General features: G+C 37.2%; 1 protein-coding gene across 1 annotated transcript in view; it reads left to right on the top strand.

The window, feature by feature from the left end:
• Positions 1-12,127, top strand: part of HCN1 (hyperpolarization activated cyclic nucleotide gated potassium channel 1) — a 391,050-nt gene that overhangs the window by 308,295 nt on the left and 70,628 nt on the right. The window contains exon 5 of the mRNA XM_019464315.2: positions 10,324-10,470. Coding sequence (XP_019319860.2) covers positions 10,324-10,470 — 147 coding nt within the window. The remainder of the gene's footprint in view (positions 1-10,323; positions 10,471-12,127) is intronic.

The raw sequence follows: 12,127 nt of genomic DNA, 5'->3' as shown, positions 1-12,127 counted from the left end.
GAATACACTCTAGCTCCATCCATGTTGTGGTAAATGAAAAGATTTTATTCTCTTTATACATATTCATTGTATATGTATATACCACATCTTTCCTATCCATTTATCAATCAGTGGATATTGGGTTCTTTCTATGATTTGGCAATTGTTGATAATGCTGCTATAAACACAGGTGCATGTATCCATTTGAATCAGTATTTTTGTATCCTTTGGGTAAATACCTACTAGTGCAATTGATGGATCGTAGGGTAGTTCTATTTTTAACTTTTTGAGGAATCTCCATGTATTTTTCAGAACAGCTGCACCAGTTTGCATTCCCACCAGCAGTGCAAGAGGGTTCTCCTCTCTCTGCATCCTCACCAACATCTGTTGTTTTCTGAGGCATTAATTTTAGCCATTCTGACAGGTGTGAGTTGGTATCTCACTATAGTTTTGATTTGTGTTTTCCTGATGATGAGTGATGTTGAGCGTCTTTTTATGTGTCTATTAGCCCTCTGTATGTCATCTTTGGAAAAATGTCTGTTCATGTCTTCTGTCCATTTCTTAACTATATTATTGGTTTTTTGGGTGTTGGGTTCAATAAATTCTTTATAAATTTTGGATACTAATCCCTTATCAGGTATATCATTTGAAAATATCTTCTTGCATTCTGTCGGTTGCCTTTTAGTTTTGTTGATTGTTTCCTTTGCTGTACAGAAACTTTTTATCTTGACAAAGTCCCAATAGTTCATTTTTCCTTTTGTTTTCCTTGCCTCAGAAGATGTATCTAGTAATAAGTTGCTCCATCCAGTGTCAAAGAGGTTACTGCTGTGTTCTCCTATAGGATTTGTATGGTTTCCTGTATCACATTTAGGTCTTTCATCCATTTGGAATGTATTTGGTGTATGGTCAAGAATGTGGTCCAGTTTCATCCTTCTGCATGTCACTGTCCAGTTTTCCCAACACCATTTGTTGAAGAAACTGTCTATTTTCCATTGGATATACTCTCCTGCTTCTTTGCAGATGAGTTGACCATATAGTTGTGGGTCCATTTCTAGGTTTTCTGTGCTGTTGCATTGATCTATGTGTCTGTTTTTGTACCAGTACTGTACTGACTTGATCATGACAGCTTTGTAATATAACTTGAAATTTGGAATTGTGATGACTCCAGCCCTGCTTTTCTTTTTCAAGAACACTTTGGCTATTTGGGGTCTTTTGTGGTTCCATACAAATTTTAGGATTGTTTGTTCTAGCTCTGTGGAAAAAAAAAGCAAACAAACACTGTTGGTATTTTGATAGGGGTTGCATTAAGTGTGTACAGTGCTTTGGGTAGTGGTGACATTTTAACAATATTTGTTCTTTCAATCTATAAGCATGGAATGTTTTTCTATTTATTTGTGTCATCTTCAATTTCTTTCATAAGTATTCTAAAGTTTTCAGAGTACAGATCTTTTACCTCTTTGGTTAGGTTTGTTCCTGGGTATCTTATGGGTTTTGGTGCAATTATAAATGGGATCGATTCCTTGATTCCTATTCTGCTGATTCATTATTGATGTCTAGAAATACAACCTATTTCTGTACATTGATTTTGTATCCTACAATGTTGCTGAATTCATGTATCAGTTCTAGCAAATTTTTGGTGGAGTCTTTTGGGTTTTCTACCTGGAGTGTCATGTCATCCATGAATAGTGAAAGTTTGACTTTTTCCTTGCCAATTTGGATGCATTTTATTTTATTTTTATTTTTGTACTCTGATTGCTGAGACTAGGACTTCCCATTATTAAATGACAATGGTGAGAGTGGACATCCTGTCTTGTTCCTGACCATAGAGGAAAAGCTCTCACTCTTTCCCTATTGAGGATGATATTACCTGTGGGTCTTTTGTATTTATGGTCTTTATGATGTTGCAGTATGTTCCCTCTGTCCCTATGATGTTACAGGTTTTTATCAGGAATGGATGCTGTGGTTTGTCAAATGCTTTCTCTGTATCTATTGAGAGGATCATACATCTTATCTTTTCTTTTATTAATGTGGTGTATCACATTGATTGATTTGCAAATATTGAACCACCCTTGAAGTCCAAAATTAAATCCCACTTGATCATGGTGAATGACCCTTTTAATGTACTATTGGATTCAATGTGGTACTGTTTTGTTGAGAATTTTTGCATCCATGTTCATCAGGGATATTGGCCTATAATATTCTTTTTCAGTGGGGTAATTGGTTTTGGAATCAAGGTAATGCAGGCCTTGTAGAATGAGTTTGGAAGTTTTCTTTCCATTTCTATTTTTTGGAAGAGTTTAAGAAAAATAGGTATTAACTCTTCTTAAATGTTTGGTAGCATTCCCCTCTAAAGCCATCTGGCCATGAATTTTCATTTGTTGGGAGATTTTTGACTACTGATTCAATTTCTTTGCCAGTTATTATTCTGTTCAAGTTTTGTATTTTTACCATTTCAGTTTTGGTAGTTTATGTTTCTGGGAATTTATTCATTTCTTTCAGAATGGCATATAATTTTTCCTAACATTCTCTTATAATTGCTTGTATTTCTGTGCTGTTGGTTGTGATCTCTCCTCTCTCATTTGTGATTTTATTTATTTTGGTCCTTCCTCTTTTCTTTTTGACAGGTCTGGCTAGGGGTTTATCAATTGTATTAATTTTTTCAAAGAACCAGTTCCTGGTTTCATTGATCTTTACTACTGTGGTTTATTTTTTTTGTTTCTATATCATTTGTTTCTGTTCTAATCTTCATTACTTACCCTCTTCACTGGCTTTAGGCTTCGTTTGTTGTTGTTGTTGTTGTTGTTGTTGTTGTTTAGTTCCTCTAGGTGTAAGGTTAGGTACTATATTGGAGATTTTTCTTGCTTCTTGAGGTAGGCTTGTATTGCAATATACTTCCCTCTTATGCAGCTTTTGCTGCATCCCAAAGGTTTTTGACTGTCTTGTGTTAATTTCCATTTGCTTCCATGTACTTTTTATTTTTTCTTTAATTTCCTGGTTAACCCATTCATTCTTTAATAGGATGTTCTTTAACTTCCATGTATTTGTGGTCTTTCCAAATTTTACCTTGCAGTTTCCTTCAAATTTCACAGCATTATGGTTTGAAAATATGCATGGTATGATCTCAACCTTTTTGTGTCTGTTGAGGCCTGATTTATGACCCAATATGTGATCTATTCTGGAGAATGTCCCATGTGCACTTGAAAAGAATGTGTATTCTGCTGTTAGGATGAAATGTTCTGAATATATCTGTTAAGTCCATCTGGGTCAGTGTGTCATTCAAAGCCATTATTTCTTTGTTGATTTTCCCCTTAGATGATCTGTCCATTGATGTCAGTGGGGTGTTAAAGTCCCCTACTATTACTGTATTATTACCAATGTGTTCTACTGTGTTTGCTATTATTTATATATTTGGGTTCTATCAAGTTGAGGGCATAAATATTTACAATTGTTAGATCTTCTTGTTGGATAGACCCCTTTATTATGATATAGTGTCCTTTTTTATTTTTTTTACAGTCTTTGGCTTAGAATCTAGTTTGTCTGATATAATGGTGCTACTCCAGCTTTCTTTTGACATCCATTGCATGACAAATGGTTCTCCATCCCCTCACTTTCAACCTGCAGTTGTCATTAGGTCTAAAATCGATCTCCTTATAGGCAACATATAGGTGGATCTTATTTTTTTATCCATTCTGACACCTTATGTCTTTTAATTGGAGCATTTAGTCCACTTGCATTCAGAATGATTATTGATAGATATGAATTTAGTGCCACTTTATTGCTTGTGTTGTGATTGTTTCTGGAGATTTTCTGTTCCTTACAAGTCTTTGTCACTTTTCGTCTTTTTTTCCCCCACTGAAAGAGGTCCCTTTAATATTTTTTGCAGGGCTTGTTTTGTAGTCATGACTCTTAGTTTTTGTTTGTCTGGAAAACTCTTTATCTCTCCTTCTATTCTGAATGATAGCCTTGCTGGACAGAGTATTCTTGGCTGCATATTTTTCCCATTCAGCACATTGAATATATCATGCTACTCCCTTCTTGCCTGCCAAGTTTCTGTGGAGAGATCTGCTGCTAACCTTATTTTCTTCCCTTGTAAGTTAGGGACTTCTTTTGTCTTGCTGCTCTTAGGATTTTTTTCTTTATCTCTAAATTTTGCAAATTTAACTACAATTTGTCTTGCTGCTAGCCTGCTGTTGTTGATTTTGACGGGAGTTCTGTGTGCCTCTTGGATTTGGATGTATGTTTCCTTCCCCATTAGGGAAGTTTTCAGCCATTATTTCCTCAAATAAGCCTTCTGCCCCCCTTTCCCTCTCTTCTTCCTCTGGTACTCCTATCATATGAATGTTATTACACTTTATGGAGTCACTGAGTTCCCTAAGTCTACATTCATGATCTAACATTTTTCTTTACTTCTTCTTTTAAGCTTCATTGTTTTCCATAATTATATCTTCTATGTCACATATTTATTCCCCTGCTTCTTCCATACTTGTGATCATTACATTTACTCATTTTTGAATCTCAGTTACCACATTTTTCATTTCATCCTGACTAGCTTTTAGGTCTTTTGTTATCTATAGTAAAGGACTCCCTGTTGTCCTCTATGCCTTTCTCAAGCCCACCTAGTATCCTTATGATTGCTGCTTTAATTTCTTGATAAGGCATATTGCATATATCTGTTTTGATTAGATCACTGTCTGTGACCATTTCTTGTTCTTTTTTGGGGATGAATCCCTCCATCTTGGCATTTTGTCTAGGTCTCTGTCTTCTTCTCTGTGTTACCAAAGCCTGTTATGTTTCCTGCTCTTGAAAATAATGGCTTTATAAAGAGGTCATATACCATGCATGGCCTGGCACTTCAGGAAGTGTCTTTGGTGTATGCTGTGTGCACTCTGCTATGGTGTTTTGGCTTCTCTTTCCCTCAGGCAGTCCTCTGCAGAGTTTCTCCTTGCCTGCAATGGGGAGTATTGGGACCCTGGCCAGAGTGTGGTGAGTTTTAACTAGGTGTGCTCAGGTCTGCTTGTTAAAAGAGACTTTATGCTATCTCCACCAGAGCTGAAGCTTTGCAGAACTCTATGGTCAGTAGGGGTGCAAGCAAGGGGTTTATGCTGATCTTCTGGGGGAGGGGCCTGCTTCCCTGGTTCTCAGGCACACTTCCCAATGAAATGCAGCATCTGCAGAGGGCAGGAGGTGGGGCTTGGTGTAAGTGGTTTAGGCTTTTGGTGTTGGCACTGTGCTGCTTACTGAAGTTAGTTTATGCTGAGGGTTGGGGGAGGGAAATGGTGCCTGCAAGCTCTTTTGTATCCAGAGAGGAAATGCCACCTTGCAGATGTGCTTCAAGAGAGGGACCCATCTCTCTCAGTATGTCCCAGGGGATTCTCAGATTATGCTGTCTGCCCCTGGGCTATCAGCCCTCCTCCACAGGAGCACTGCAGCACCTCCCAGGCTCCATACCAGCCATGCTATGGACCTCTCAAACTCCAGTCTTTGAGTCCCGTGGTTGTAAAAACTCTCAAAAATCAGTCTCTCTTATTTTCCCAGTCAATGGCTTTGGGAAGTGTTTTCCTTGTGCTTTTCCCTGTGCACTCCTCCATCTCTCTCTCTCTCAACAATAAAAAAATAAAAGTTATAAAAGTGGTAACATGGGAGGAATGAGTTTAATAATGGAATGTTGCCTTCATTATAAACACTCTATTAGATATCATTTTTAGTATCATATTCACACATTATTTTTATGTACTATTTTAATTGCACAGAAGATTTTGAAAATAAAACACATTATAATTTTAAATGGTAATGCTGTAGTTTCTTTAGATCTGACGGTTTGAGCTTTTGGCTTTATATATTCAAGAAAGAATTGTATTCACATCTTTGTTTTTCAAAAATCTCTTCATCAGTGACTATCAAATGTATCAAGTTATCTTTTGCATACAGTATAGTACTACAAGTAACAGAATCCTTTCCATTTTACCTTTTTTTCAACTTTGCTCTCTTCTACGTTTTTTCCATTATCCACCCACTACTAGGTGTCTTTTTCAATGAGTAGTTTATTATTTTTATTCTTCAAATCGCACATACATCATATTTTCATTCATTTTTGCAAGTCCTGTTAGGTATGAGGGAAACAGACAAAAATAAATCGTCCCTGTTTTCAATAAGTGTTGTATTCTACCAAAGATCATTACCCAATTCCCAAATTCAGTGGTTATGGTTCAGTACCTCTTTTCTTAGAAATACTCCTTTTGAGCACCCTATCTTTCCCTTGAATTTTATCCTTCTTTGCTGTGAGTCAAGTTTTTTGGTTCTGTCACATTTCGCTGGCCAATCTCAGTTCCCTTAACTTGATCAATTTCCATGATGCAACTGCTTTTAAAACGTAGGTTCCAGGGGCGCCCAGGTGGCTCAGTTGGTTAAGCGTCCGACTTCGGCTCAGGTCATGATCTCGCGGTCCGTGAGTTTGAGCCCCGCGTCGGGCTCTGTGCTGACAGCTCAGAGCCTGGAGCCTGTTTCAGATTCTGTGTCTCCCTCTCTCTGACCCTCCCCCGTTCATGCTTTGTCTCTCTCTGTCTCAAAAATAAATAAACGTAAAAAACAAACAAACAAAAAAAAACCCGTAGGTTCCACTTTAAAAAATCCTTTTATTTGACACATTCTCCCTTAGTGATCTCTTAATCATTGATTATGTGTATATCTTTTCTTTTAAGTGCCTGACCTACATATAAGCATTAGGATGTGCCATGGACATCTTAAACTTAACTTGTCAAAACTGGATTTCCTTTCTATCCCCTACTCTCACTCAAACATGCTTCTTTATGTCCCAAATTAACTCACTACTTAGCATATAGAAGTGGTTCTGATATTTTAGTGTAGGGAAGGCTTGTTAAAATACAGACTGCTAGAATTTCTAATTCAGAGTTTCTGATTTAGTAGATCTGGGGTGAAAACTTCAACCATGCATTTCTAACAAGTTACCCAGTGATACTGGTGTTTTATCAACTGTACCTTGAGAACCATTGGCACACAGCAATCAGTTAGTTTGTTAGATCAGTAATTACTATAAATCAATTAATGTTTAAAATATGTAATATGGGTCAAATCAAATTGAACTCAGTATGATTAAATGACAAGAAATACTCATAGAACTTTAGTCTGAAAGAACAAAGATCATGTGGTATAAGATTCTTACTGTAGATTGGTCAAAGTCTAAAGTGATTAAATGATTTTTATGAGGCAAAATAACTATATTCAATCAATCCTGACTTTCCGTAAAAATAAAATAATTTTACGTATAACATTTATAATTAGCTAATCAAGGATTAGTTTTCCAATTCCAGAGATAGACATTGAACACATTATTTGTTTTCTAAATGAGTAGGCCCTTACACATAGGCACAGATTTCTTAAAAATGAATAAAATGCTACTAACTTTTAATGCTGTCTCCCATACCCCCTGAGATGCATGCAAAGAACAGAGAAATCTAGAGTTTAGTATCCTGGTTAAGGTTAAAGATTCTTGCCAGTCCAACCAGTTTGGACAGTTTGTTGAGAAAAGTAAGCAGAGATTATTCGACCACTACTGGTCCTGAAGAGTGTTGAATCCTTTATTTGTCCAGAACTGAAAGATTTTCATCAATGCAATAAGAAAAACTGTGGCAGTCCTGTTGTCTTAAGCTGTTTTATTGTTTTACCAAGTTTGAATATTTAACAGTATACACCAGACTTTTATTTTATTTATTTATTTATTTATTTATTTATTTATTTATTTTTGAGACAGAGAGAGAGAGAGAGAGCATGAACAGGGGAGGGTCAGAGAAAGAGGGAGACGCAGGATCCAAAACAGGCTCCAGGCTCTGGGCTGTCAGCACAGAGCCCGACACGGGGCTCGAACCCACGGACCTCAAGATCATGACCTGAGCCGAAGTCGGACGCTTAACCGACTGAGCCACCCAGGCACCCCTATTTTATTTATTTATTTATTTAAAGGCAAAGGATACAGTGCTTCAGAGAAACAGAATGCAGACAAGCAAGAGAAGCTGAAGAGCCTTTCCCCAGTATTTCCTTTTAAAATACCCCATCTTTGGGCATGTGGAACATGCTGAGTTTCTGGCTTGATCCAACAAAATCTGTGCAAGGAGCCTTGGTTTGTGGGGGAGCTCAGCAACCAAGCCATCAATGGCTCTTTAAATAGTCAAGCCAGAATAAGCAAACCAGATCATCTAGTTGCAAATCATTAGTGCAAAAGTTAAACTTGGGGGTTTCCAGTGGAGCCTTAGACCCTGAACAGTACATCAGATATCCCACTGCCCTCTTTTTGGGTAAAAGTAAAAATCAGATATACAGATGTCTCTAGAAATAATGATAGAGATTTTTGAGTCCAGCTGCAAATCAACTTTATCCTACACAGTAGTCTTACAGAGGTCACTGAAGCTTCTTTCTAATGAACTATTGCATGAGTTGCAAGTAGACTGAATCCTAGGTTTCTCCAAGCAGGTTACCAAGGTTAAATAGGCATACAGATTTTGAGCTCTTCAGGAAAAATTAAGCAATCCTTCTTAAGCACATACTAGAAGCTACGTACACACTATGACAGTGACAGAATTGGTGCCTGAATTTAAAATGCCTAAATCATAATCAAGTTGCTTCAGACAGAGAGAAAGAGATATATATAGGCCTGCAGGCTTTAAATACTTGGGGGACAGTCTGGTGACCAAATAAAGGAAGTCTCATGACAAAGTTGTATTTCCTTTAAAAATACTAATCTCAAAAGGGAAATCTAAAAACTAGGAATGTTATGTGAAAGGAAATTATGTACACAAACTTGAAGAAATGTAATAGGTTGCTGTCTCTGATTAGATATATGTTTTATCATGTACCAATTACTACACTAATTGTGGACAGTTGGGAGAGCTATATCTTCTAGTCAGAGCTATTTCATCAGGAAAAGATGTGAGAAGAAAATATCCATGTGTTCTCCAAAACACATCAAATGTATTTTGTTTAAGGGAAGAGTCTTTTTCCAGTATATTTATCCAGTTTTATTGCATACTTTTTTATTTGTATTCATTTTATCATCTATGCGATGAGACTAGTTTGGGGGCTTTAATTAATTTTGTCAAAGCGTGGTCTCATGACCATCTGTATTTGCAACATCACAGGAATGTTTCTCTTTTTTTTAATTTTTTTAATGTTTGTTTGTTTTTGAGAGAGAGAGAGAACCAGAGTACAAGCGTAAGAGGGACAGAGAGAGAGTGAGACAAAGAATCCAAAGCAGGCTCCAGGCTCTGAGCTGTTAGCACAGAGACTGATGCAGGGCTTGAACTCAAGAGCCGTGAGATCATGACCTGAGTTGAAGGTCAGACGCTTAACCAACTGAGACACCCAGGTGTCCCAAGGGAATGTTTCTCAAACTTAAATGTGCATAAGTCATCTGACGATCTTTTTTTTAAGATGTAGACTCTGATTTCAAAGGTCTGGGGTAAAGCCTAAAATTGTCTTCTAATAAGTTCCTAGGTAATATCTATGCTCTTGTTTGAATAGCAGGGATTTATTTTCAAAGTGTATATATGTATGTATGAGTGTGTGTAAATTCACAAAAGCAAATACATTGAGGGAATCAATCTCTGGAGTTAAGGCTGAAAAATCTGTAATCCCAAAAGGCAACCTCACCCCAAGTTTTATAAACAATCAAGTTTAAGAACTTCTTGGTTAAATGAACTTAAATGTCTGAGTTCACTTTCAGCTGTAAAATTATCTGGATCTAGTCTCACCCTGATAGTCTCTAAAGTCCTAAATTGAAGTGTGACATATTCTCTTACTCTACAGGGCATCTGTGTTGCTTGAGTATCAATGACTTACAAACAGCTGCCAAGCTCTCTGTCACGAAATTCAAATTTTAATTAGGTCTGATCTTTTGCTATAAGGTCTAAGATAGAACCTTTTGTACTACCCAAACTTAGGAGATTCTATCCAGATGAGGCACCAAACCTCAACCTGATACTTTTTTTAGAACTCAGCTGAACAAAGATTCCAAGAAAATAACATCACTTTTTTTCTTGCCCCATCACTGGCTTTTCTGGGATGACACCCTTAAATTCACTCAGAGCTCCTTTCCTGCCCCTCAACAACATCTCAGTTCTTTACAGGAAATGTTTACCTAATAAATTCCTCGCATAGCATGTCACACAGAGTAGGTACATTATACCTTGTACATTAGTTCCTTCCCCGTAAAAGATTTCTTCTTTCTGTTACTGTTATTCAAATGTTATTGAATATTGAGCATGACAAAGTAACATGATAATTTTTCATACAGCATAACGATGTTTTCTAATTTCCATTTTCCATTCCTTACAGTATAAGCAAGTGGAACAATACATGTCCTTCCATAAGTTACCAGCTGATATGCGTCAGAAGATACACGATTACTATGAACACAGATACCAAGGCAAAATCTTTGATGAGGAAAACATTCTCAATGAACTCAACGATCCTCTGAGAGAGGTAAGATTTCTAGTCCTCGATATCCATGGTACATGGTCATGGTTTATTTTCTCTTTTCATGGCAAATCTTCAAGTCCATGTTATAACACTACTCAGGAGAGGAGTCAGAACCCAGTGCTTTGCTTTTCTTCTCCCATCTGTTCTCTCATATACAGATTCGATTGTTCAAAAAAAAAGTACTGGAACATTTTTCTTCTAATTATGACTGTCAGAACGGTCTCATTTTCTGTATCCCTAGTCATAAAAATTCTTTCGTGTGTCCTCATTATCTATATCTTTTCAACCTTACACTCTGTCATCTCTTGCTAACTGAACTGTTTCTTTATCTTCTTTTTGATTTCTATTCTCCTTCCATGTTCATTTTACCTGTTTATTCCTTAGACTCTGATTATAGACGAACCTGACCTGTTGCAAGTAATTCATTTCCTATTTCCTCATTAAAACACTTTAATGTCATGGTGCGTGGGTGGTTCACTTGGTTAAGCATCCGACTCTTGGATTTGGCTCAGGTCTTGATCTCATGATTTCGTGAGTTTGAGCCCCTCATTGGGCTCTGTGCTGACGGCATGGAGACAGCAAGGAGCCTGCTTGGAATTCTCTCTCCCTCCCTCTCTCTCTGTCCCTCCCCCACTCATACTGTCTCTCTCAAAATAGACACACTTAAAAAAAACAAACAAAAAACACTTGAATGTCAATAATCCCCTGTTTGCCTTGCATCTTCTTTCCATACCTCCCCAGAAGTCTTCTGTCTGCCCACTTGAATATTCAGGTCACTCCTGACCAAAGGAATATTCACATAATTGTTCATATTTCTTATAGTGCTTTTCTTTCCCTTCTTTCTTTTACTACCAACCTTCTCAAAAGATAGCTGTGTAATCATTACACTGTGGTTTGATCTGCACTTCTTTACCAAAGTTGTTTCCTTGCAAGTTATCAGAGACCTGTTACTCATCAAAGCCTTTGCCTTTGAGCCCTTGGTGGTACTTTTTAAAGTGTTAACAAAACACACATCCTGAATCTCTTTTTTGGACTTCCTTAACACTGAACCATGAATAAGCCATTGGCTTCTCATTTTGCATATCTTAATCTGTTCTTTTTAAATTTATGTCTTCTTGCACCTTACTTCTGTAAATTATGAGCTCCAAGTTCTTGCCAATATGCTGTTTTCTTAAAATCTACATGGTATATATAATAAGCTATGTAATATAGTCGTTATCTATCATGACTAAGCCATTTTCCTTTTGAAGTGTTTCAGTAAATGTTTTAGTCGTTCTCTCAAGTCAATTGGAATGTAAAATTATAGTCTTTTTGGAAACTTTCTCTGCTCTGCACATCCAATCACCAAATGCCATCAGTGCACTGTAGCAGTACATCCCACTGTGCCCTTGTTGCCTTCCCCAGTGCCTTGGCCCTAACCTTAGTCCTCTCAAATGGACAGTTGGCACTGTCTCCTTACTTTGCCTTCCAGTCTCTGGGCTGTCTTCTCTAACTGCCACTTAAAACATTGCTGCTAGATTAATCTTTTTTTTTTTTTTTTTTAAATGAGGATGAGCTACTCATTTCTCTCCTGAGAAACTTTCTCTCTTTACATACAAAATTAAATCCAATTTAGCCTCCCTAGACTCGTATTCCAGCCCTTCTGTGCTCTGGTCCCAGC

Source organism: Panthera pardus, unplaced genomic scaffold (genome assembly GCF_024362965.1).
Source record: "Panthera pardus isolate Hobbes unplaced genomic scaffold, ASM2436296v1 HiC_scaffold_2, whole genome shotgun sequence".
Classification (NCBI taxonomy): Eukaryota; Metazoa; Chordata; class Mammalia; order Carnivora; family Felidae; genus Panthera; species Panthera pardus.
This window is presented reverse-complemented; position numbering and strand designations above follow the sequence as displayed.